Source organism: Crinia signifera, chromosome 3, assembly GCF_055691185.1.
Source record: "Crinia signifera chromosome 3, ASM5569118v1, whole genome shotgun sequence".
In the NCBI taxonomy this organism is placed as follows: Eukaryota; Metazoa; Chordata; class Amphibia; order Anura; family Myobatrachidae; genus Crinia; species Crinia signifera.
In genome coordinates, this window is record NC_139219.1 from 334,202,043 (window position 1) to 334,230,007 (window position 27,965).

General features: G+C 40.6%; 1 protein-coding gene across 1 annotated transcript; it reads right to left on the reverse strand.

The window, feature by feature from the left end:
• Positions 1-1,408: 1,408 nt before the first annotated feature.
• Positions 1,409-27,952, reverse strand: LOC146063089 (vomeronasal type-2 receptor 26-like). The gene is made up of 6 exons (XM_083175102.1): positions 27,321-27,952; positions 25,012-25,303; positions 23,062-23,883; positions 20,299-20,517; positions 18,517-18,640; positions 1,409-2,354 (listed from the first exon to the last, which is right to left on the reverse strand). The coding sequence occupies exons 1-6, from the start codon at positions 27,950-27,952 to the stop codon at positions 1,435-1,437; spliced, it is 3,009 nt and encodes a 1,002-aa protein (XP_083031228.1). The 3' UTR covers positions 1,409-1,434.
• Between the last annotated feature and the right edge of the window lie 13 nt (positions 27,953-27,965).

A 27,965-nucleotide genomic window follows, 5' to 3' on the forward strand; every position in this document is an offset into this window, starting at 1 on the left:
GCTTTGCCCAGGGGCCCACACTGCTGTTAAGACGACCCTGAATGCCAGGGCTTATTTATAATCCCATTCCTGTCCTCTCTCTGCTCTCCATGGAGACGCATCGGCCAATCACACTATCAGCCTCTGTAGCGCTACAGAGGCTCTTAGCTGTGCCGGATATAGACGGCTAACCCCGCTGTCAGTGCGGGGGTAGCCGGCTATGCAGAAGGGAGACCAGCGCTGGATCCTGGATCAGTAAGTATGTTGGTGTAAAAGTGAGGTGGGTGTATGTGTATGTAATAAAGTTATACTTCTCTGTGTGTGTTTTCTTTTAACATTCTTTTTACAGGTGGACTACAAGTCCCAGCGGGCCCATTAATGCCCCGCATGCTGGGACTTGTGGTTCTCCAAGTCCCAGCATCTGATGGAGGTCTGCTGGTACTTGTAGTTCTCCTGGATAAAGCAATGTTACAAATGTGAAATTTAACCCTATCAGGCCGGCGTCCACTGGGCACGGACGCCGGTGACAGCCCTGGGCTTCAGCCCTGGACGGGTGAAGCCTGGGGGGACCCCTTTATTGGGGGGGTCCCCACTCCTCCAGGTACCCCATCCAAGGCTGACCAGCCATGGTGCTCATGTTTCGGCCGGGGGACCTTATGTAAAAAGTGTCCCCCGGCTGTGGCATGACACCGCGGGCTGTTGGAGCCCGGTGCTGGTTTCAAAATACAAGGGCCCCCAGATTTTTTGTCCCCCAGATTTTTGGAACCAGGACCAGTCCAAGAGTCCGGGGCTGGTTTCAGAAATACGGGGGACGCCAACGCTTTTTGTCCCTCGTATTTTTGGAACCAGGTCTGGCTCAATGAGCCCGGGGCTGGTTATGCTCAAGAGGGGGGACCCTCACACGTTTTTTTTTTTTTACAAACACAAATTCGCACATTACCTCATATTCGCACATTTTCATGCCTAATATTCGCATATTATCGCACTTAATCACACTTTTCTTTCCAGAACACGCACCTCATTAAAATAAATATGCGAATCCGCAGAAAAAATGTGATTTTAAAAAAGTGCGATAATGGGCGATTTTGAAAGTGCAAAAAACTCTTATTCTATTAAATGTCACCCAAGGGATGTACATTTTAATAAAGCTTTAAAGACCACCCTGCAAGCTTCCTGAGTGAGATTAACATGTTCTCTACATTAGGTTTATTTGATAATATAACAAAACCTAACAAAAAACAATTGTCCTTTATGACCTTACATTTACAAAGAAACTGTTAATATATACAGCTATGATTTGGGCAATAGTTGGATTATTGTCAATGCATTGTCTTTTCTCTCTGCAATGCCCTGACTGTCTATAATCCCTAATGAATCATAATAATTTAAAATAATAATAATAATAATAATAATAATAATAATAATAATAATAATAATAATAATATAAGTTATTATTCATGAATAACACAGATTATTTTCTTTCTCAAGTAGATGTTTTCTTGTGTTTAGTTCCGGTCTCCATAAGATAATGTAACATTTTGGGAAAAATATACAACCTAAAAGTCCAGCGCATGAAGCTAGTATCGCAAAGATCTCCACAGCCACCATATATTTCCCCTTGGTGCTGAGATAAGCTGGGATCATGGTAGTCCAAACACTGCAGAAGACCAGCATGCTGAAGGTTATGTATTTGGCCTCATTAAAGCTGTCCGGTAACTTCCTGGCCAAGAAAGCTGTAATAAAACTAATGGCTGCCAGGATTCCCATATAACCCAGAGCAGAGTAGAATCCAACAACTAATCCTTCATTACATTGAACAATGATCCTTCCCAGATAAGAATGAGTGTCTAGCTCCTGGAAAGGTGGAGAGATAGTCAACCAACTCACACAGATTACTATTTGGATGGATGAGCACAACAATACTACACAATTAGACAATTTGGTGCTGACCCAATTTTTCCATGGACTTCCTGGTTTGGTGGCTTTAAAAACAATATAAACCATGATAGTTTTTCCTAAGACACAAGATATGGCCACTGAGAAGAGGACTCCAAAGGAGATCTGCCGGAGCATGCAGGTGGCATGTACAGGACATCCGAGGAACAGGAACACAGAGAGAATGCTCAGCATGATGGAGACCAGGAGAAGAAAGCTCAGGTTCTTGTTATTGGCTTTCACCAGAGGTGTGTCATGGTGCAAAATAAATAGAATAAGTATCATAAAAGTTAAAAAACAAAGCATAAATATTGATATTAAGATAAAGACAACAATTGTGTCATTTGTGTAGGTCAGAAATTCCACCACTTTGGGAACACACTGAGTCTTCTTCTCATTAGGCCACTCATGGTCAGCACACTTAAAGCAATTTTCACTGTCTGGAAGAATAAAACAGCAGACAAAAATATGTAGATTAATGACATTGCTACATCTTCCGTGCTATAGCAAATTTGATAATCGCATTCACGTCTCTCATACTAAAGGGGCATACACACAGGCTGCTTACAAATTATGCTTGGTTCACTTGGTGTGCATACCCCCAAGCGATGCGATGTTTGGTCCACACGACTCCATCGTCTGACTAGATTTTGGCTTCATGTAGTCAAAATCGAGTCCATTTACCAGCCTGTGCTAACCAGAACACCAATTAGCACAGATTGCCCTTACACACATAGTTGCGTGTGTATGGGCAACAAGCCACGAGAAAGCACAGGGGCAATTTCTCTGTGCAATGTACAGTGCTTAACTTCTCCTCAATTGTGTCCTATGGAATGCCAGGTCTATCTGTAATAAAACGTTCTTAACCATGATTAAATCACCTCCAACTAGCTAAATATCCATCAATAGGCATCACCAAAACCCAAATATCCCACTCTAACACTATTTATTCTGCAGCGTTCTCTTCTGGGGGTTCACATTCTTTAAAAGCCCCCAGCCAGAGGTCACCGTGATGGTGGTGTTGGGGGTCCTTCTTTACTTCAGCTTCACGTACCAACTAATACCATTAGAAGTATTAATTTCTTTGTTCATAGCCAATGATCATGCTTTTCACCTCTTATACCCTATTCACCTTCAAGTAGTTGGCATCTATCAACCACCGTTTTCCTATTTTAATTGATGAATTCTTCTTTTACCCCTCACTTACCATAATATTCTCTCTTTTATCATATCCCTCACTCCTCCTTCCCATCTTCCTCCCAAGGAGAATACCATCAATAAAGGAATCATTGAGCACCATAACCTTATCCTCTCTGTTCAAACCACTCCTCTCCCCAGTGTATCCCTCATGCCTTGACCAATTCAATTCCCTATACACTGTCTTCCTTGTTTCAGTTCTTGACTCTTTTGTGCCAGCTGTCACTACCCATCCTTAGACTTTCTAACCACATACTTCAGGGGAAATTTACTAAGATGGGAGTTATATTTCCCATAGGCTATTGCTATTAGAAACCAATCAGATTCTATATTTAATCTTGTAGAAGGTGCAAAACAAAGAAGAAGTTGATCTGATTCGTTGCCCATAGCAACATCCTATGTGAAATAGAATTTTCATTTTCGTAAATCCCCCCTTCATCTTTTAAATTGTACATGTATTCTCTATGCCTATGCCCTCTCCTTCTCTGAAGCGTCATACTACAAAACTCTTTTTTTTTTAAATACTTTTTATTGAAATAATTTTCTTACAATAGGACGAAACAAGTAAAAAATTGCAACATGTACATTGTTCAGAAATTACCAGAATAGCTGTAACAGGTAACAACAATCTTCACAACAAATCAGGCATGCGGCGATGGCGGTTGTTCTTATACCAGAATCTCCTTTTTTAGCTTCCACAATCAATCATATATATGAAAGAGAAAGAAGAGAACAATGCAATGTCTAGTACGTCTATAAATCAGATCATACTCAGGGGGGGGGGGGTTTATATGGTGACCCCAGAAAGATGCATACCCTAACTCACGTCAAAGAAGTGAGAACCTGTGTATAAAGGTATCTTTATTCCGGGTCACTCTGGTGATGTTAGTAATAGTTCCCTCCACCAGATGGTATGAGACGGATGTACCGTACTCCCATAACGTACACTTTGATAACTCCTATAATGGTATCTTTAGAGTCACAAGCCCGGCCTCCATGGACTAGGATATTCACTCCATGGGCATAGACTCAGGCATATACTGCAAATGAAAAATAAAGAGAGAATCTCTCTTATTTTCACATTTTTTATTCAAGGTGCATAAAACAAAATAGTGGCTGGAAGTTGGAAATAATAGGCGGTACCTGAAAGTGCGCAGCGGCCACATGCGCAAACACTTCACCGCACAGATCACAGTCCACAAAGGTTGCACCCCTTCCACCGACGCGTTTCGATAGGTACTCCTATCTTTGTCAAGGCTGGAGAGAGGTTCTAACTTGTAGGGCGGTACCGACTTCTTGGTTATAAAAGACGCCATTAAAATTAAAATAATTATTAGTTAAAATAAAATGGATGCCATCTAAAATCAACTTTTGGAGGTTGGTTTCCATAGAGGTGTTTTGTAGAGTTTTTCTAACAGCCTCTATCCCATCATTATGATTTATAATAGTGTAGAGGGATGTTACATCTGCCCTCTAACCTCTCGTATATGATTGACCATCATCTCCAACCATTCGTCATTTCTAACAAATCTCACCTTAAAGATACAAAGGATATTTTAAATAAACTAAAAGGTATAGAATGGGAGGACCATATCTTTTTAATTACTGCAGACGTAACATCCCTCTACACTATTATAAATGGAGAGGGGTGCCAACCTTTGTGGACTGTGATCTGTATTTGGGCGGTGAAGTGTTTGCGCATGTGGCCGCTGCGCACTTTCAGGTACCGCCTATTATTTCCAACTTCCAGCCACTATTTAGTTTTATGCACCTTGAATAAAAAATTTGAAAATAAGAGAGATTCTGTCTTTATTTTTCATTTGCAATATATGCCTGAGTCTATGCCCATGGAGTGAATATCCTAGTCCGTGGAGGCCGGGCTTGTGACTCTAAAGATACCATTATAGGAGTTATCAAAGTGTACGTTATGTGAGTACGGTACGTCTGTCTAATACCATCTGGTGGAGGGAACTATTACTAACATCACCAGAGTGACCCGGAATAAAGATACCTTTATACACAGGTTCTCACTTCTTTTGACGTGAGTTAGGGTACGCATCTTTCTGGGGTCACCATATAAACACCCCCCCCCCCCTCCTGAGTATGATCTGATTTATAGACGTACTAGACATTGCATTGTTCTCTTCTTTCTCTTTCATATATATGATTGATTGTGGAAGCTAAAGAGGAGATTCTGGTATAAGAACAACCGCCATCGCCGCATGCATGATTTGTTGTGAAGATTGTCGTTGAAAAAGGACTGTGTGGTGGTCCTAATTTGAAGGCTTGGCAGAAGGCGTTGGGTAGCGCTTTGGGACTTTTTTCTTTTCTTTAGGTAACAACAATATGTCACAACTTTCTCTTACACAGATTAAATGTGTCAACCAGTAACAATAATCTTATGTGGCATATCTTTGTTAACGATACAATACGTATATCTAATTATATCCAACATACGAAACAAATGAAAAGGTTGACGAAGGACTGAAACGAGAGGGTGTCATGAAGGATGAAGGGGGGGGATCAAGATTCAGGAATATCTCAATAGAGGAAACGTATATAGTATCCGTACAATCACCGATAATATCGATTTTTTAAAACATTTGGCTATACATCTTAATACTACATTACTGTCATCTATAATAATACAAAAATAGACAAGAAGCATTACAAAAAATTTATTTTTTAAACATTTTCAAATATCAAGAGAATATGACTTTTGACATTCGTCTCAAGAGTATCTACAGTATAAATGTGGACCATTTTCTGATAAAATTTGCTAGCTCCAGCGGATAGATCTGTTCTAGTGTATTTCCTTTCAAAATAAAGAATTTGAAGTAATTTTTGCTTGACCGTCGATAGCAATGGGGCAGTTTTCTCCATCCAATGTATTAAAATGCATTTTCTCGCCACCGTACTTATAGTGATGAACAGTGAGAGGGTGTTTTTTTTTTTATTTTGTCCATTGTCCACATGTGAAAGGAAAGTCCAATAAGTGCTAAAGGTTCTGGAAAGAGCTTGACATGGAGGGGGAAATTTACTAAAGGAAATTTGTAAAAAATAGGTGTATTTGTATCCAGAAATACCCTTATTTTTGACATTTACTATCCCGAAAATACGGCAATTCATATTCGTATTGATAGCACATCAATACGACTATGAATTTTCGGTAATTTTTCCTTTAGTAAATTTCCACCGGAATGTAGTAGAGAGAAAGGCAATAACTTTGTTCCAGAATTTTTTCATTTTATAGCAATTCCACATCCAAGTTCGCTATGGTTGCTCCACATTTGCGGCATTGACCCGTCTCCTCTGGTATCATATATTTGCACCTTTGAGGAGTTATATATGCTCTATGTGATGTTTGCAAATACTGTACACTTCTTGTAAATTAACAGAGTTTAATGCTTTTAGTGATGTTGAGTGAAGTCCAACAATGTCTTCTAGACCGGTTATGCTCGGTATGTCCTTTATCCATTTATTAAGTAATGTTGTCCATTAAGCATGGCCTACACAACTTTGTTTCATCAATAATATATATAAATATTTCACTTTATACTGTTTTGTTAAAAGAAAATTAAAGAGTAGGTCTATTGGTGTAACCTGAGGTAGCATTATAGGGCGGCCACTCCTTGGACCTGGGGCTTTTATTGATGTCAGAAAGTGTTGACACCTGAAAGTACATTAACCGGTTTGTGTGGGGCAGCTCAAAACGTTGTGAGAGGTCTTAAAAAGTATAGATAGATCCTCCTCGGTCAAATACTTTATTTGGAGTGTCTATGCCTTTATCTCTCCACAAGTTAAATTGTGAATTAGTTAACGAGGGAGGAAAAGATGCAATAAGTAATAATAAGTTTATTAATAGACAACCAAGTTAAATAAGTGTCTTTGAATAAAATATGCTACTTTATTTCTAACCGGATGTCCGAATGTTTAGACTGGATCAATGCCCCAGGTGCAAATGGATAAAAGATTGCTCGTTCTAATACAGAGTAAGTATAAGTAGAATTATTCAGTACCCAGTCAGAAATATATCTAAAAATGATAGCTGCGGTATAGCTCTTTAAGTCAGGAAAGCCAAGACAACCTTCTAATTTAGCGGTCTATTGTTTCATTTTTGCAATTCTAAGGCGTTTCCCTTGCCAGATAAATCTAGTTAACAAAGATTCCAGGCGAGCGATGTCTGATTTTAGTAGTGTTATAGGGAGCGTTTGTATACAATAGTATATTTTGGGGAAAATAATTTATTGTATAATAGCGAGTCTACCTATTAGTGAAACAGGAAGATCCTTCCATGCCTCTAATTTGGTTGATATTTGGGTAATAATTGGAGAGAAGTTTAATGAATACAACTTAGATAGCTTAGCACTAATCTGTATCCCCAAGTATTTGAAATGTGAACTAGTGAAAGCAAATGGAATATTTAGATGTTTTAGTGTGGAAGGATTAATATTGCCTAAACGGTAAAATTTCTGTTTATGAAACATTTGGTACTTGTGTATTATCACAGCACTCCCGATATTGATCGCGCAATGTTTTCATCGCATCGCATGCCATGCACCCGATGACATGCGATGCTACGCGATTTTAGCCCCCTATTCGATAAAAAATCGTATAAGCACCCAAATGGGTTCTTACAATGTTAAATGCATCCCCACGCCCCCCCCCCCCACTATAAACGTGAACCCGAAGCGTGGCGAACGCAGCGAGCCCTTGAGGGGCGGCGGTACGCGTCCTACGACCTTTTCATACCCCCACTATCCACATCGGCGTGGAGTTGATTTTATAAAGTGTGGTGAGCGCAGCGAGCCCGAAGCATGGCGAGCGCAGCGAGCCCCGCGAGGGGACTTGGATACCTTCACAGGTATCCGCGTCCCCTCGCGGGCTTCACAGGTATCCGCGTCCCCTCGCGGGCTTCACAGGTATCCGCTTCCCCTCGCGGGGCTCGCTGCGCTCTTCACGCTTTGGGCTCGGTCACTTTATAAAATCAATTCCATGCCGATGTGGATAGTGGGGGTATGAAAAGGTCGTAGGACGCGTACCGCCGCCCCTCGCAGGCTCGCTGTGCTCGCCACGCTTCGGGTTCACGTTTATAGTGGGGGGGTGGTGTGCGGGTGCATTTAACATTGTAAGCACCCATTAGGGTGCATTTAAGAGTGTAAGCACCCATTAGGGTGCTTGTACAATTTTTAATCGCATCACATCGCATTGTATGGCATTGTATGCCATATACAATGTCATACAATTTTAAAATTGTATGACATTGTACAACATTGCGCGATATCGCATCGCATACCATCGCATGCCTTTTGGTATGCGATGCGATGGGCGCCGTGATAATACACAAGTACCAAACATTTACTTTATAACCTGAAACCTTCCCAAATGAGTCATTGAGACGCAGCAATGCTGGAATATAATGTGAGGGGTTTGAAATAAAAATCAAAGTATTGTCAGTGAACAATGCAATTTTTAGCTCTTCTGATCTAATTTTGATCCCTTGTATAAGAGGAGAAGACCTTATTGCTACCGCCAATGGTTCTATGGCTATCGCAAATAATAGCGGCAATAGATGACACCCTTGATGGGTTCCTCTTCCTAGCTGAAAGAAATTAGAAAGGAGTCTGTTGAATGCTATAGCAGATTTAGGAGTTGTATAAATTGTCCTAATTATTGGGAGGGCAATCCTAATGTCTCTAATGGCTTAAGCAATTGTGGCCATAGTCCCATATCAAATGCTTTCTCCACAACCAGCGTTAGGACCTAGTTTATTATCCCCCCGGATGTGGAAAGAGCATCCGACTGTTAAATAGCTGCCAGTACTATGAACATTTAATACAGAATGCCGCCCTGTTATAAACCCTGATTGATCTCTGTGGGTTATCATGGGTAATATAGGTTTCAATCTCTCTGCTAATATTTTTTTGTAAACAATTTGTATTTAGCAGAGAGATCGGCCTACATGATCCTGCCAAATTTAAATTGCGACCCGCCTTAGGTAATACTTTTATAAGAGGCATCAGAGAAAAAGGTTTTGAGAGTCTCTTGGTCCATAATGGAATAAAAACAAGTCATCATTGGCTTAACAATATGTGGCTCCATTAGTTTGTAAAACTCATTTGAGTAGCCATCTGGGCCCGGTGCTTTGGCGAGTTTTGATTGGCCAATAGCCCAAGAGACTTCCTCAGTAGTAATAGGGGTCAGCAAAGATTGCTTCAAATGGGTCAGTACTTGTACAAACGGGAGAGTGTCCCAAAACGAAAGAGACTCAGAAATTGTAGAAGGTTGAGGAGAACCATCTACACCCATTGACTCATCTGGCAAGGCCGGAGGAGGTGAGTATAATTGTTCATAATAATCCTTTATTACATCTGCCATCTGATTCCGTAGTAGAACCATCTTTCTTTAACAAAGGGTGAATTACTGTGCGTTGTCTGGAACCCTTTAGCAGGTTAGTAAGCATTGATCCCACTTTATTCCCAAATTTATAAAATTTGGAATTTATATTAAAAAGGTATTTGTCTCCCTGAATCTGTAAATATTCATCATAATGCATCTTAGCGGTCTGATAATTAGTTCTAGCTTCCCTAGAAGGGTTTTGTTTAAAAGATTGGAATGCATCAGACAGTTGAGTTTGTAATTCAATGTATTTGGAATTCTGCTGCTTTTTAAGCCTGGAGACATAGGCGATAATTTCTCCCCTGAGCACAGCCTTGGCTGCCTGCCAGAACAAAGCCGAGTCAGAGGATGTTCCGATAGAGTTATCAATACAATATCTCTGCCAAGTCTCCAGAAGCTTAACTCGCAGGCCTTGGGATTGTGAAAGATGAGAAAAGGTTTTATAGGAGTCTTTTTTGAAAGATCTAATTATATAGATACCAGTCCGTGGTCAGAGAGAACTGGAGGAGCAATTTCACCTGTTTTTATCTAAGGAAACAGAGGTTCAGCTATCAAAATGTAGTCTTCTCTAGGTTAATGAAATACAAGTAAATTATTCTTCTATTGGATTTAGTGCTCTCCAAGTATCAATCAAATTAAGAGACTTTGTTATATAGGATACCCCTATTTTTGGAAGTGTGACCTTGTTTCTCGGAGGGGGAGATCTATCTAGGATATGTGAGGTTATCAAATTAAAATCCCCACATAAAACTAATGTGGTTGGATCGTATGTGTAAAGTTTGGTGAGTAGATCAATGAAAAAATATTTTTTATATTGAGTAGGTGCATAAATATTACACACGTTGAAGATAGTGCCTCCAATATCAATTGTAGTCATCAGATATCTACCATTGGGGTCTGCTACTACTGATGAAACTTGTACACATAAGGATTTTCTTGCTAGTGTTATTACCACTGAATTCTATTGTCATGTAGTGTTCAAGATTGGTTACTAATACCACTCTGTGTGCTGGGGGAGGGGGAAAATGTCTTGTTTACTTACTCAGTATTAACCACTCCCTCATGCACCTGAGTAATATTACTGAACTAATTGAGCATCTACCACTATCTGTATGTATAGTGTTACTACCCCACATGATTTAGAGTTTAGAGATGCCAAACCCAACAACACCCAGTTTAGCATTTAGAGCTTTCTGTGATTCCAGAAGGCAGATTAAATCCACCTTTTGTTTGCTAAAATACATTAATAACTTGCGCCTTTTGTGTATGTATACCCCTAATGTTTAACGAGCCTATGTTAATAGACATCAGTGAATACTAGTGTAGAATAAATCATACCTACTACTGAAACTAATAAAAAAGGAAAGGGATGAGACATTAGGGTAACATTTAACACACAGACAGGGGATAAAGAAAACTTAAAAAGGTATACAGCTATATTAACAATAATCTCGGAATTCCGATGTGCCCTGATGTGTGCGGATATTTTGCATATTACAGGAATTTGTAGAACCAAATATATAGAAAAACTAAAGAATAAAGGCAAGGTTAAGCCACCCATCCAGCTCTTATATACATATATATATATATATATCTCACAACAAAACAATATCACTAAAAGTTGCGCTAGATATCGGAAACGGTCGCCAATAACACTAGACCCCCTACTAGAGGAGTCTACACAATCTAATACACAACCCAATAGTGTTATTCGGCGCCCATAAACAATTTTATCGTGAATTCAGTCTTTCCACAATTTGTACAGTTATAAAATTATCAACCAAGATATCTTCTTAGATATAAAATATTTATTATAAAACATATAAAACACAAATGCTTTTGTAATAGAAGTATCCTCTTGGGATTGGGATCATACCAAGTACCCGACGCGTTTCGTCTCTTTGTGAAACTTCATCAGGGGCTTTGATACTTATAGTATGAATCTTTAAAGATGTTATAATTCCCAAAAAATCTAATTAATTTTTCACAGTGGTTTTTCTCAATGGGACGATGGTATTTACTGTATTAATTCTTTAGATAAGATTTTTTGGTCAGATTTTTTAGATAAGATTTTTTAGTAATCATCGATTTTCTCTATTATGATAGTAATACTGTGCCAATTATCCTCTTTTAAAATGGTAACACTGTACCATTTAAGAGTGTATCATAATCTCATAATCTCATTCTTTAGTGAATTTTTCATATGCGAATGATACCGTATTAATATGGGTGAGGGTAGCCACAATTCAATTCTGGCCTGATTCCTCACAATCCAGCCTCCAAAAGTGAAAGTGGTCACTTACTGACTTTTAGGCTTAAACCATGAGTAAAAACAGGTATATGGACTTGCCTTTTGGACATTGGAGAGTGCACATGCTCAGGCCACATTGAGGGGATTTTAACTCCGATCCCCCAAAGAATATTAGAGTGTGATCACGTCACTTGTTTTGATGCAGGAATTAAGGTTCCATATACCTGTTTTTAATCATGGTTTAAGCCTAAAAGTCAATAAGCGACCACTTTCACTTTTGGAGGCTGGATTGTGAGGAATCAGGCCAGAATTGTGGCTACCCTCACCCATATTAATACGGTTCACCCACATCAAGTATCATTCGCATATGAAAAATTCACTAAAGAATGAGATTAGGAGATTATGTCACACTCTTAAACGGTACAGTGTTACCATTTTAAAAGAGGATAATTGGCACAGTATTACTATCGTAATAGAGAAAATTGATGATTACTAAAAAATCTGATCTAAAAAATCTGACCAAAAAATCTTATCTAAAGAATTAATACAGTAAATACCAATTTGTACAGTTATAAAATTATCAACCAAGATATCTTCTTAGATATAAAATATTTATTATAAAACATATAAAACACAAATGCTTTTGTAATAGAAGTATCCTCTTGGGATTGGGATCATACCAAGTACCCGACGCGTTTCGTCTCTTTGTGAAACTTCATCAGGGGCTTTGATACTTATAGTATGAATCTTTAAAGATGTTATAATTCCCAAAAAATCTAATTAATTTTTCACAGTGGTTTTTCTCAATGGGACGATGGTATTTACTGTATTAATTCTTTAGATAAGATTTTTTGGTCAGATTTTTTAGATAAGATTTTTTAGTAATCATCGATTTTCTCTATTATGATAGTAATACTGTGCCAATTATCCTCTTTTAAAATGGTAACACTGTACCATTTAAGAGTGTATCATAATCTCATAATCTCATTCTTTAGTGAATTTTTCATATGCGAATGATACCGTATTAATATGGGTGAGGGTAGCCACAATTCAATTCTGGCCTGATTCCTCACAATCCAGCCTCCAAAAGTGAAAGTGGTCACTTACTGACTTTTAGGCTTAAACCATGAGTAAAAACAGGTATATGGACTTGCCTTTTGGACATTGGAGAGTGCACATGCTCAGGCCACATTGAGGGGATTTTAACTCCGATCCCCCAAAGAATATTAGAGTGTGATCACGTCACTTGTTTTGATGCAGGAATTAAGGTTCCATATACCTGTTTTTAATCATGGTTTAAGCCTAAAAGTCAATAAGCGACCACTTTCACTTTTGGAGGCTGGATTGTGAGGAATCAGGCCAGAATTGTGGCTACCCTCACCCATATTAATACGGTTCACCCACATCAAGTATCATTCGCATATGAAAAATTCACTAAAGAATGAGATTAGGAGATTATGTCACACTCTTAAACGGTACAGTGTTACCATTTTAAAAGAGGATAATTGGCACAGTATTACTATCGTAATAGAGAAAATTGATGATTACTAAAAAATCTGATCTAAAAAATCTGACCAAAAAATCTTATCTAAAGAATTAATACAGTAAATACCATCGTCCCATTGAGAAAAACCACTGTGAAAAATTAATTAGATTTTTTGGGAATTATAACATCTTTAAAGATTCATACTATAAGTATCAAAACCCCTGATGAAGTCTCACAAAGAGACGAAATGCGTCGGGTACTTGGTATGATCCCAATCCCAAGAGGATACTTCTATTACAAAAGCATTTGTGTTTTATATGTTTTATAATAAATATTTTATATCTAAAAAAGATATCTTGGTTGATAATTTTATAACTGTACAAATTGTGGAAAGACTGAATTCACTATAAAATTGTTTATGGGTGCCGAATAACACTATTGGGTTGTATTTTATATATATATATATATATATATATATATATATATATATATATATATATATATATATATATATATATATATATAGTAGTTGATGGCGCGGCACTCGTACCTCTAATAATGAATTCAAACAGCAGCCAGCTTAGTAGTCAACGTTTCAAATCTCTTTAATTTGTCATCAGGATAGAGAAGTAACAAACAGTATCATTTAAATAGCAAAACCACGTGGAGGCGGGAGAGGTGAAAGCCAATCGCAACACAGTCTCCCTTCACATCTAACTGACGTCATCCAAAGGAGACGCGCCAGTAGTGACATAACAAACCATCACCATAGTAACAATAAATAAAACAAATAATTAAAAAATGGATGCAGCAACTGAAAAAAGTCTATGCAGAAGAATACAGCATACTACATAAATATAATGCATATAAATATACATAAAAAATGACAGTAGTCAGATCAACAAAAGCACAAAAAAGAAAAAGAATTTATTTGCGGAATATCGCTAATGGCAACAACTCATTAAGTCCCCGTGGTGCTATGCAATCAAACCAGCTAGATTGCATAGCACCACGGGGACTTAATGAGTTGTTGCCATTAGCGATATTCCGCAAATAAATTCTTTTTCTTTTTTGTGCTTTTGTTGATCTGACTACTGTCATTTTTTATGTATATTTATATGCATTATATTTATGTAGTATGCTGTATTCTTCTGCATAGACTTTTTTCAGTTGCTGCATCCATTTTTTAATTATTTGTTTTATTTATTGTTACTATGGTGATGGTTTGTTATGTCACTACTGGCGCGTCTCCTTTGGATGACGTCAGTTAGATGTGAAGGGAGACTGTGTTGCGATTGGCTTTCACCTCTCCCGCCTCCACGTGGTTTTGCTATTTAAATGATACTGTTTGTTACTTCTCTATCCTGATGACAAATTAAAGAGATTTGAAACGTTGACTACTAAGCTGGCTGCTGTTTGAATTCATTATTAGAGGTACGAGTGCCGCGCCATCAACTACTACATCGTGCTAAATTTATTGGCTGCGAAGGCACCGGCCCAAGTTCAGCTGTTACTGGGAGTGCCGGACCCTGCTACAATTATATATATATATATATATATATATATATATATATATATAAAATAGAATAATATACACAAACACTCGGCAATAAGTATTAAACCATTCCTACAGTAAAAGGCAGAACTATTAACCAACGGTCAGCACCATTGTTACAATTATGTATCAGCCTGAATCCTAATGAGGCGAATTTTTAGAAGAAAGTCTTCTGCTTCTTTAGGATTAAATACCAGGGAATGGGGAAGGGGGAGGAGTCAGTCGCACAGGAAAAATAAGATATTAATGTTTTTTTAATAGGACCCTCAGTATGGTATTTATTTAAATAATTATATCGGGAGGGTGTGCTACCACTGGACACAGCGGAGAATTCAAACAAGAAAAAGAGAAGAATGTCTTCTATGTGGTGCACCTAATAGACAAAATTTATAAAATGTAACCTTTATTTGATTTTATTAAAAGATAAAGCGGCGAAATATTCTTTAGGATTAAGAAAGTCATGTGACCCAGACGCTGTGATGATTCTTAAACATGCTGGGAAAAGCATATAAAATATACAATCGGATTTCACCATTGCGGAGAAAACAGAAGTGCCTAGCTTTGGAGACTTCACTAGAATGTGTTCCTCCCATTTGATAGGAGTCATTTTCCTAGAGGCATTCCAAATCATTTGCTTATGGAGGAAAATGAGAATTTTCAGAATGACCACTCTCGGTTGGTTATCATGTTCTTGCTGTTATAATGTGCCCAGTCGGTGCACGCGCTCGACCACCATATCCGAACATGAAGATTCTATGTGTAAGAGTTTTGGTATGGTATTACAAACACAGTGATCAAGCTGTGGCCCCTTGATGGATTCCGGGATCCCTGTTATTCTAAGATTGTTTCGCTTTGTTCTATTTTCAATGTTTTCTAATCTGTCAGACAGACGTTTATTATCTCCTTTCAGTGTCTTCACTGATTGTTGTAAGGAGTGTATATCATCCATATTTGTGCTGATCTGTGTTTCAGCCTCAGTTAGCCTGTCTGTTAGGCGGTTAATCTGCATTGTAATGTCAGATACTGCTTTTTGGATTAAAGGAGCCATAGAGCCTTGAATGGCAGAAATCAGATCTTCATAATTGCCTGTATTGGCAGGAGATTCTCTCCCTTCAGGAGTCTGATTGATGATCGGCTTCTTAGCCACTGGTGTCCCCGGGTCATTGTCCGCATTCGGTGCCATGTTTTGTTCCACACACCGTTTTTCTTGGCGCTGTGGTAGCTGAGAGGGAGCCTATTTGGCGGCCGTCTGGGGTTCCAAGTATTTCTCTATGCCCAAAGCCAACCTCCGGGGGGATGGGACCGGGTTCTGAGGGTAGCCGACAGCATGGGAATGATCAGAGCTGGAGCGGGTGACGGAGCAATGAGGAGAAGCTGTCTACTCCTCCATGCCGGAACCAGAAAGTGATCCATATTACAAAACTCTTATGTCCTTCTGATCCTCTAACCCTCATAATATCTTCACCACTTTCAACTCTCTCATCTCTCTCCCTTCTCACCTCCCCTGCTCATGCTCTGCCCTTGACTGTGCCAACCACTTCACATCTAAATTGACTATGTAATCCTACCAGACCCTCATCAACCTACCTTTTCCAGCCTACACCTCCCAAACCATTTGACCAATTCTGACTTCACCTACTCCACTACTTTTATACCGTTGCCTGTTTCCATCGTGCCTATCTCTCCAATCTCTCCTCGTCTTGTCTCCTCAGTATTAAAAAATCCACCCATTATACTGACATGCTCTCTAATTACTGCCCAATCTTTCTATTCTCATTTGCCTCCAAATGCATTGAGCTTAATGTCTACAACCAACTGACTGCCATTGTTTCCTCCCATTGCCTGCCTGACTAAGTTCGGCATGGCTTTTTTCTTCATTCCACATAAACGGTCCTCACAAAAGTTAACAATGACTTTCCTGATGCAAAATTCAGGGGCCACTACTCACTGCTCAGTCTCCTTGATATCTTTGCTGCTTCATCACTGTGGACCGCCTTATCCTTGTGCCTCCTTCTTGCTAACCACCTACCGCTGTTACATTTATTTTCCATCTCTTCTCATGACTTCACTCTCCTCATTTCCTCTTCCAGTAGGTAAACCCCAAGGTTCTTATCTTGAACCTCTCCTTTTCCACTTCTATATATCCCCGTACAATAGGTGAGCTCAACCACTATTTTGGCCTCCAATATCTATTCTATCATGAGGACACTCAAACTATCTCCCATCCTTTGACGTCTCCCCATCTCTCCTCAGTCATACTTCCAAATGTCTCTGTGCTAGTTCTTCCTAAATTTTCCAGCAATTTCTTAAATTTAACATGTCTAAGACTGAGCTGATCATCTTCCCACCCTCCTACAACCTTATTATCTGTTGACAGCACCACTATATCCTCTAGCTCCCAAGTGCTCTGCCTTGTAGTTATCCTTAATTCTCTCTTTCAAACCTCATATTCAGTATCTTTCTTAGTCTGGACATTTCCATCTATGAAAATTATATCCAGGATCTCTAGACCCTATCTCACCCTTGAGGAAAGTAAGGGCCTGTAACAGATTTTGTTGATATTTATGGAGTAGAGTGAGTATTGGCCAACTGTGATTGCTTCATGAAAACACCTTAGCAATGCCACTCAAACTTAGACTTTCCTTGCACAGTTGTTGACAGTCAGGAACTATTTGGGGGCAGTTATGGAGCGATCGAGGTGTCATGACCGTATTCAGAGCATGCTTCCGCATATAACTGTGCATCTCAGTTCCTGTGTACATTTTGAGTGGCCAGTTTATTACTCATATGATTGCTTTTTGAAGGATCGGAGACCACCCTTGCATGTTTGTAAGCAGTTGATTGAATTAGTGAATCCTCCTGTGGGTGTCTCAATACATTTCCAGGTAAATTAAGATTTTGCATCTTTCCACACACCCACTGTGTCCAAATTCACAGATATGAATGCATCAGTGCCCATGTCTATATCAGGCTCCTTATTTGGCCTCCTTCACTTCCATCTCTCTCCAGAGCACGCTGTCCTCACTGCTGCTACTAATCCTTCCCTCTTCTATAAGCCATATACTGGCTCCCCTTCAAACCCAATTCACTCTTCTCTCATTCAATTAAAGTACAGAGCCCACACCAAATCCTCTCCTATTTACTTCTCTGACCTTTTCTGCAATTTAGACTCCCACCTGCTTATCTCAGATCACTAATGATTTCTGCCTGTCTTCTCAACTGATTACTTCCTCTTACTCGCAACTCCAAGACTTTCCCTATGCTGTTCCTTACCTCTGGAACTCGCTTCATCTCCCTATCAGACTCTCGATCTACAAAACTCCAAAGGCTCCCTTAAGACTCACTTCTTTTTTTTAAAAATGTCCGGTCCCTATCCTAAAGCCTCTGTCCCATGCTCAAGGTCCAAAATATCTGTCACCCCTGTCTGTGTGCCCCTTTCCTTTGGAATGTAAGTTTTCATGAGCAGGGCCCTCTCTCCTCAGGTGTTGTTCCTTGCCTTACTTATAAAACCATCTCCACAGTGCCTACAGTGACATCTAATCCTTTGGTTTTACTATGTTTATATTACTGTATGACTTCTTATGAAGGAATGTTTATGCAATGTATTGTACGTCTCTTTGTAGTTTGTCATTCTGTTTTTTGTACTTTGTAAGGCGCTTTGAACCCCTTTGTGGCACCAAATAAAGGATGATAGTAATGACAATAATATTATACCGGTCACATTGGATATTTCCCCCTCGGAACACTGGACACAGCTGTAGCAGCAGGAATATAGGGCAGACTTCAGCACTTTCCTGGTCCCTGGCTTACAATTCTCCGAGCACTGAGACTTAGGGATCTGGAAATAAGAAAAATATATATGTAACTGTATTTCCCATAATGCTATAGGGTAATAAGGGACCTTCAATCCCTGATATCTGTCAGGTCTTATTGCTGTAAAGAACATACCCTACCATCGACTAGGGCGTGAATTCAGAATATAATAGTGTGCCAAGCACAGGGAGGGGACTTGGTACGTCGATACTGTGTCCATGTCGACTTATGTCAAAATGTGGGACAACAAAACTGTGAAAAACTCATGTCGACCTTTTGGCCACCTGGAGACACCTAGAAATTAAATATTGAATATTTATGCACAAAAGGAATTTCCTACTTGTTAAAAGACGCACAACATACGTCTGATTATTCACATACTGACCAATAAATCCAAAAATCTTACCTAAAGGGACCTTTTTTAATCCGCATCTCAGCAGTGTACAAATAATTGTTGATAAGGAGAAACAAGACACAAATAAGCGGCCAACAGAGGCTGATATTGGATGGCCAAACCCACATCATTCGATTGTTGATTCCATCATTCGATGGACGACCATTGAATGATGTTAAAGGTATGCGTGTACCCTTGACAGGAACTGGGTGGGCAGCTATATCTGCCCCCCCCCCCCGCACCTGCATCACGGCCGCATTAGTGTGGGAACGCCCAATGTTTTCAACACCAATGAAACGCTGGCCACTCCCATTAACGTGACTAGCGTTTCATGGGTGTTGAAAACATTGTGCGTTCCCGCGCTAAAGTGACGCAACTAGCCACTGACTCCACTCACCCCGACCCGCAGTGTTGGGTGCGTGTGAACACCTTGTTCGGCATGGCCGCACACACCAGCCACTTGCACATGTGCACTTTTAAAACATTGAGCTCCTCTGCGAATTCGTATGTGAGTGAAGCAACCAGAATAACCCCCTCAATGTTTATATTTTGCATTAATGAATCTCTTCTTCATTACATATTCTATTATACCTTTACATACTTCGCTCGGAATATGCCCAATATAGGGTGCCTTCATATTAAATATATACTATTTCAACTTTACAGTTGGTATTGGACTTTAGATAACTATTTGTAATGTACAAATGTTATGTAGTATTGGTTTTATAAAAAAAAAATGTATATATATTTTTGTGGTAGGAAAAGTTCATCCGAGATCTCTTGGCTTCGTTACTATGACTATATTTGAACTAAAACCAGGGGATAGCACCTCCAATTCCCTATGTGACAATATAAATGACATAGAAGTGGATATTGTAGACTCCTCCACCACTAATAACAGAAATATATCATCCTAGTGCCAGACTTAATGAAAGTATTATAGGAACGTAATCATAACAAACGGGGAAAATACTTCAAAACTAAGGGGCCGATTCAGATGTGTACGCAGGGCAGTGAATTCACAACCAATGCTGATTATCGAAGGACGAATTGTAGTGTGCATGCGTGAGCCGTCCATTCAAACAAAGCCAGCTTGTGGGTGGCACGCTGGCGTTTTCTAGTAGTGCCCCTGAAAATGCAGTTGGCTCCCAGCTGTTGGAAGGAAGGGACGCTGCACTCAGCTCAGAGTAGGACTAGATTTACTTGGCGATCAGGTCTGAATATAAGGAAAGGATAAATGTTTCCATTATAAGGACATGAATAAGAATACTACATAAATATAATGTAACCTCATTGTTGTCAGTCTTCCACACAATTTTCTGCAGTTGAATAGAAAAGTTCTGGTGATTTTCATCCACGTTCCTTGTATGGCCGACATATACCAAAAACAAGGAACCATTATTTAACATTTGCCAATTTGCAATTTTATACGGGGTAACAAAATCTCCATTATTATTGAAAACCAGATCCCCATCGGTACGTCTCTCCTTCCGCAAGTATCGATGGAGCTGGGAAATACACATGATATGTCTAAGAACTTTATTTTAACTATTAACATGCAGTCCTATGGGTGCTAGTTACCAAATTTATTATGAAATTCTTAAAAGCATTTTTTAACAATATATTCAAAAATGTATTTAAATAATGCAGTGATTCGTGGGTCTATCTGGAGGGGGCAGGGCCAAAATTATGCAATTCTAATAGAATCACCTCATATTGGCTCCACCTCCCTGTTGACTATTTAGCAACATGTTAAGTATTTTGGAAAATGAAGGTAGATACTGAATGTAGGGTGTGAGAGGGATGCTTGAATCCAATGTGATGGTTGCGGTGACTGAGTTGAGTGGGATGGGTGTGTGGAATCAGTGGGATATGTGTGGCACTGAGCGGCATGGGTGTGTGGGCACAGAATGGGATGGGCATGGGCACTGAGTGCGATGGGAGCATGAACGCACAAAGGCCTTGATTCTGGTTTACTTGGTAAGGTGCGAAGCTCACAGCTTACCGAGTCCTAGGAGGCTGCCCCGCCACCCGTGGAATCACCACCACCATATTCCCTTGCAGCCATGTAAGGAAGTGGGTCATGAAGACACATCCCGTCGCAAGTGCCCGCAGCAGGAGAAATCATTCGATGGTCGTCGACCATCGAATGATTTCTCCAGGGCAAGCAAATATAAGTCAGTGGAGACCTGTGACGTCAGCTTCCAGCTGCTGCTGGGACACAGAGAGGTGGGGCACAGGGCATGGAGCTGCTGGTGTGACAGAGGCAGAGATGTGTATAAGGGGCACTACTGTGGGTATGATGTGTAAAAGGGAGTACTGAGGGAATTATGAGTATAACAATGCTGTGGGCATTAAGTGTAAGTGGCACTACTGTTTTGTCATTTTGAGTAAGGGGGACTACTGTGGACATTATGGATCTTGTTCAAGTCCCTTTGCATCCCCCTTGCATTCTGGGCGGGGTGGGGGGGGGCATCTGCTGGGTGGAGTATGTTGGACTGGGTCCCCATGTGTATTACCAGCACTTCTACTGTGGGTATTATGGGTAAGGGGCACTACAGCTGTGAGAACTGTGTATGAGAGACACTACTGTGAGCATTGTGTATAAAGGGTACTACTGTGTAGCGTAATGTGAATAGGGGGGATACTGAGTGATGTTACATGAATAATATGTGCCCTTATGAATCAGGGGCACTACATGTGATGTAACATGTATAAGCTTCTGTTATTGTCTAACTTTAATTGGGGGTACTATTGTGTGACCACGCCCTTTCCTTATGAGACCACTGTCACTTTATGAAGAAATAGGAGGAAGAAAAGAATAATTAAATATCTGCAAAAAAGGCTCATGTATCGCTGAGTGACAGTGGAAGAAATCACGCTCTATGACAGACTACCTCCATTTGCAATATATGTTCCCATCCTACATTGCTAAACCATAATACTTCCAGACCCTTATCTCCTCCCAGACTCCTCCCTGAAGTCTCTTGTACTTTCAACTCCCTCCTCTACCAACCTCCACCATGACTCCCTTCCTCACACTCTGCCCTTGACTTGCCACCTACTTCTCATCCAAAATTTGCTCCATTTACCAGTACATTACATCATAACAGCCCCATCCATTCCCTACCGCACCTCCCCATCCATCTAAACAACTCTGACTTCTCTTCCCTTTTCTCAGGTGAAGTATTAACCCTTTACTGATTTTTAATCTCTCCACTAGACCCAAGCCCCTCCCTCCTCCTCTTGTCTGTTTCCAACTTGCCCCCTCCTCAAACTGTTCCTCTAATCGGGCACTGTCCTCTCTGCCTTCAATCATACCCCTTATACTTACAAGCCTACTCTTGATCCGAACACTCTCTCCAACTACTGACCCATCTCTCTTCTCTCTTTTGACTCCAAACTGTGTTTTGTCTGTAACCACTTTAATTCCTTTCCGTCCCCCACTCCACCAATTCCAGTCTGGTCTCTGTCCTCTCCATTCCACTAGAACTGCCCTCGAAAAAGTCTTCAGTGACATCCACGCTTCCAATCTAAAAGCCACTACTCTGCTTATTATTCTTGGTCTCTCTGCTGCAGGATCTGGCATCTGCCTCCAGTGAGTAAAATGCATTTCCAGGTACTAGTATATGGCAAATCTCCGTGTCCCCAGTGTGTGTGTATTATAGGAGCGATTCATCATAAGTTGTAGAATAACAAAAATCATTAACTGCAAACCACAATCTGAGCTACAGATGGGGGTTGGCAATGCAGTGTTTTTGCTTAGTGGCGACCTGGTGTTGGGTGGGTCAATGCAACATTGATATCAGATGCATCTGCTGAGAGACAGAACATGGCATCCCGGTGCCCGCCTTCACAACTGCACTGTACATGTAATGCGCCCACATTTTCTGTGATGCAATTGTAAATGTTTTGAAATTGCATTGCGGGTCGGGACCTGGCATGCTGGGCAACTTTGCCCTGTGCTGGTTGGACCTTGGCATGTTGCAGTTTTGCAGGGTTTTTTCTTCCAAGCCTGCAACAGATACTGATTCGGGTCCTGATGTACTTACCTGCTGCATATAACCACAGGATTGAGGGATTTGTGTAGGAGACTGAGCACCTAGGTCCATGTGCATATTATGTAATGCATGGGCCATGGAATAAACCGCCTTATATACTCGGTCAGTAAGTCCGGGGCAGTGAAAAGTATCAAACTCTGTTATACGATCCGTCCCGGTACAGTTGCGCAGTGTTTTCCCATATATGAAGCTATATAGGTCATTCATTTCTATATCTCTTGAGAAACATCTTTTCCACACCAACCATATATGTTCTAGTAACTTGTCCTCGGGGTGATTTATGGGCTGGTAACTGTCATAGAAACTTCTCATATCCAGCATGGGGAGAGTTGCAGGTTGAAGGGCCAAACTTCCATTAAATATATCCATATAATGCTCCATTAGAAATAATTTGGTGGAAAACGATGGACCAAACACTAAGGTCTTATCCCTGAGCGCACCTCTCACAGCTGTTATAAAATCAGCTAAATTAGAAGAGTATGTCCCGCAGAGTATTATAACCTGGGCAGATGACTTTCTTATAATATCAGCTCTCTTCTTATTCATTTCATCCAAGACAAGCAATTTAGAATACTTCATTTTTATTGTGTAGGCAACACAGATGCTCCTGAGAGTCAGATATTCAGTCAGGAGCTGAGTTTCTTCATTACCACTGTCATCATCAGAAGCTAGAACTCCAACCCAGGTCCAGCCAAAGAACTTGATCAAATAAGACAGCTCGGAGTAACTGGTCCGATCACTTTGCACTGTGCGGTAAAACGTTGGGTAGAGGTGGCGGTCACTGAGAAGATGACTGGTTCCACCATAGCTGATCTACACAGAAAAGACAGTATCTTCAAGAAAGCAATGTTACAGATAGGTGGAGATTATGAAAAGTGGTCCCCTGATGACCCTTGGGACCTGAATCTGTAATTGTTCTAAAATAATTTAGATTATTGTGTTTTATTTCTACAATAGCATCAACTGACTGAAATCTCTATTAATTTGAAGAAATGCCATTGATTTGCTGACACCTGATGGTCTGGCAACTCTTTTAATCCGGACACATCAGGTGCCAAGGGAAGTTAGGGTTTGGTGAGAGTTAGACTACATGAGGGCTTATGGAGAGCAGCAGGAGAGCTTAGTGGCACAGTGGGACATCTTAGTGGTGCAGCAGGATAGTTTAGAGATGCAGCGAGATGGCTAGGAGGGACAGCAGGAGAGTTTAGATTGGCAGTGGAAGGGATTAGTGGGACATTGAAAGGGATTAGTGGGACATTGGCAGCAGGATGGCTTAGTGGGACATTGGGAGAGTTTACAGTGGGAGGGCATTGGAGGGGCTGCTCAACAGTTTAGAGGAGCAGTGGGAGGGCTTAGAGGGACAGCAGGAGAGTTTAGATTGGCAATGGTAGGGCTTAGAGGGGCAGCAGGATGGCTTATATTGGCAAAGGGAGGATTTATTTGGAAAGAGAAATAGATTAGGGAGACACCAGTAGAGTTTAGAGGTGCAGTTGGAGGGATTAAAAAGGGCAGCAGGAGTGATTAAAGGAGCAGTAGGATGGCTTATTGTGGAAGCAGGAGAGCTTAGATTGGTAATGGGAGGGCATAGTGGGACAGTATAAAAAGCTTAGAGGGACACAGGGAGAGTTTAGATCATCAGTGGGAGGGCTTAGTATGACAGCGGGATAGTTTAGAGGATCAGGGGAGGGGCTTAGAAGGGCACTGAGAGGGCTTAGTGGAGCAGCAGGAAACTTTAGACTGGAAGTGGGAGGGCTTAGTAGGGCAGTGAGAGGGCTTATTGGGACAGAGGGAGAGATTAGACTGGCAGTGGGAGGGCTTAGTAGGGAAGCAAGAGGATTTATTGGGACAGTGGGAGAGATTAGAGGAACAGGAGGACTGATTAGTATTAACTTTAACTGGTGAACCAGCTGGTGATGAAGATATATACTGTATTTACTATACCTGTGTGTATCCATATAATGCCAATATCTGAGCCATGGGCAGTGTCGTAAGGGAACTTTGATCTCCAATAAAACCAGATAATGTTCTACGTCCCGTACAGGAATAATTTGGAACCATCGTTCCTGATCCTGATAAAATCTGGAGGACACTTTTTACAGCTTTCCTAGTTTGAGTACAGGAGTCATATACGTGATATCCCAGAGTAATATTGGGTAACAGCGTCTGATCTTTGTTAATTTCCTCAATGACAAACATGAAAGTTAAAAGATATTTGTAAAACAGAGGAACCGGCCTGTGGGGATAAAGTCATGAAACGCGTGAGTGACTAATGACATCACTGTGAGTGACTAATGACATCACTGTGAGTGACTAATGACATCACTGTGAGTGGCAAATGACATCACTGTGACTGACTAATGACATCATTGTGAGTGAGGATACACATTACACTCATGGGATATATATATATATATATATATATATATATATATATATATATATATATATATATATATATTCACAAAAAAACAATTGGAAGATGCGCAAAACCAAGTGTCAATATCCGTCTGTTCGTTTCACAGAGACTACAAGTCCCAGAAATTGGGAAGGGAAATTTTTCCTCTCTTCCCTAGCACTAGAGTCCGTGATTAGGACCGGCTGCTTCTTATTGCCCGTAAGGGCTCCTGGATCCACAGGAGAAATTGTGTCTAAAACGAAAGAAAGAAGCGCTCCATAGTGCAGTTTATCCTAATAACAAAAGTTTTATTCTTTAAAATGTTCCCAGGTTTGGACAACAAAGGTCACGTACCACAATAGGCGGTATCAGTACCGCACATCAAAAGCATGTATTACAGTATCTCACTGTTTGTTGGAGCGGTTGCACTCTCCTCTCCGTCTCCGTCTCACTCGTTTGAATGACGCTAGGCCACGCCCCTACGCGTTTCGTCACTTCGGACTTCGTCAGAGCCCTCTGACGAAGTCCGAAGTGACGAAACGCGTAGGGGCGTGGCCTAGCGTCATTCAAACGAGTGAGACGGAGACGGAGAGGAGAGTGCAACCGCTCCAACAAACAGTGAGATACTGTAATACATGCTTTTGATGTGCGGTACTGATACCGCCTATTGTGGTACGTGACCTTTGTTGTCCAAACCTGGGAACATTTTAAAGAATAAAACTTTTGTTATTAGGATAAACTGCACTATGGAGCGCTTCTTTCTTTCGTTTTAGACATATATATATATATATATATATATATATATATATATATATATATATATATATAGTAACACTGTCTCACATAGCAGAAGGTGGCACATGGTAAGTAAATCATACTTCAGTCCGGAACGTCATGCAACATTTCAATTTTATTGTTTCAAAATCGTCATCAGGCACAATCTGAACAGCTAACAGCTTACCTTATATCCCCACTTCACCGTGCACGCTACAGCACATTTCCCGCGGCAACAGCACTGCGTCATCAAGCAGGCGCCACTGCATGGAATGAAACCATGGAAATCGGCATCAATAAACAATACCAGTAACGCGGCAATGGTCCATGTGCAGTGACGTCACAGCTGTCAGGCAAAGTGACGGTGCAACGGAAAGCTGTACTGATAAGAGTGATTAAAACGGCTGAAGAAAGAAGACCGGTAAGGACACCGTATCAGCAATTAAATCAGAACAGTATATACATAGATTCCAACATATGAAAAAATACACATATAAGATAAATACAGTAACATATACAAAAATACAATAAAAGACAGTAGCAGAAGTACAAGGTACCTAGACATCAAGACAAAGTATCAATATTGAAAATATCATAATCACAAGCCCGAGTATACCATAGCAGATCAGACATAATCAATTACAAAAATGCATGGAGACCCAAATGATCATTAAGACCATGGGGTACCATAGTCCTTAAGCGGTGAATCCAATGGGATTCACACCGGAGGAGAGCCAATGGCCTGTTACCACCACGTAGTTTGTGTGGGACATGATCGATTATAATGTACCTTAAGTTGGCCATACTATGGCCAGCCAGCGCAAAATGTCTAGCTACTGGTTGGTCACTGGTGCCGGAGGATAAGGCAGCACGAATTGCAGCCCTATGCCCGGCCATCCGTTCACGTAGGGTTCTCTCAGATTTACCAACGTAATGGAGCCTACACGGGCAAGAAATAAGGTAAACAATATAATGGGTGGTACAGGTAACACGATGTCTGATGGAATATCTTTTACCAGAAAAAGGGTGACAGAAAGTGTCACCAACAGTCAAATTTCTGCAGGTGGTGCAATTTAAGCACCTGAAACAACCATTGCATCGGCCTAGGAAACCAGTATTCACAGGAACATTAGAGCGTGGGGTAGTGTCCGTCTGGACCACCCAGTCCCAAATGTTCCTGCCCCTGGTATAACAGGGCATCAAAGAAACATCCTTAAGCCCTAAGGAATTATCAGTGGTAACAAGAGGCCAGTGCTGCTTGGAAATTCTACGGATCCCATCACTAGCGGTACTATAATGGTTGACCCATGGCATTCTCTTGGTGGCTGCCGTCTCTCTAGTTTTAGGCATGAATAAAGCGGACCTGGGTAAGGATAAGTCTCTCTGCTTAGCACTTATAAGAAGATCCAAATCATAACCACGAACCAGAAAATTCTGGATCATGGCATCAATCTGAAGACTGGCCTCAGTGGCATCACTACAAATCCTACATGCTCTAATAAACTGGGAATAAGGCAACCCGAACTTCAAGGGTTTGGGGTGATGACTGGCAGCATGTAATATGGTGATCCGATCAGTATCCTTCTTGTACAATGAGGTACTGATACAGCCAGAATCTAATCGGACAGCGACATCCAGAAAATTAACAACATGAGGATGAATGGAAAAGGTCAACTTAAGAGGTGATGCCGACTGGTTATGCCGACCAATCATGTTGACAAATGTG

Excerpts from the sequence above, each read along its gene's own strand:
- LOC146063089 (XM_083175102.1), bottom strand. The coding sequence starts at position 27,952 with ATGATTGGTCGGCATAACCAGTCGGCATCACCTCTTAAGTTGACCTTT. Across the intron at positions 20,518-23,061 it reads CCTGTGGTTATATGCAGCAG|CTCCATCGATACTTGCGGAA; the intron begins GTAAGTACATCA and ends TGTATTTCCCAG. Across the intron at positions 2,355-18,516 it reads GGAAATATCCAATGTGACCG|ACAGTGAAAATTGCTTTAAG; the intron begins GTATAATATTAT and ends TTATTCTTCCAG.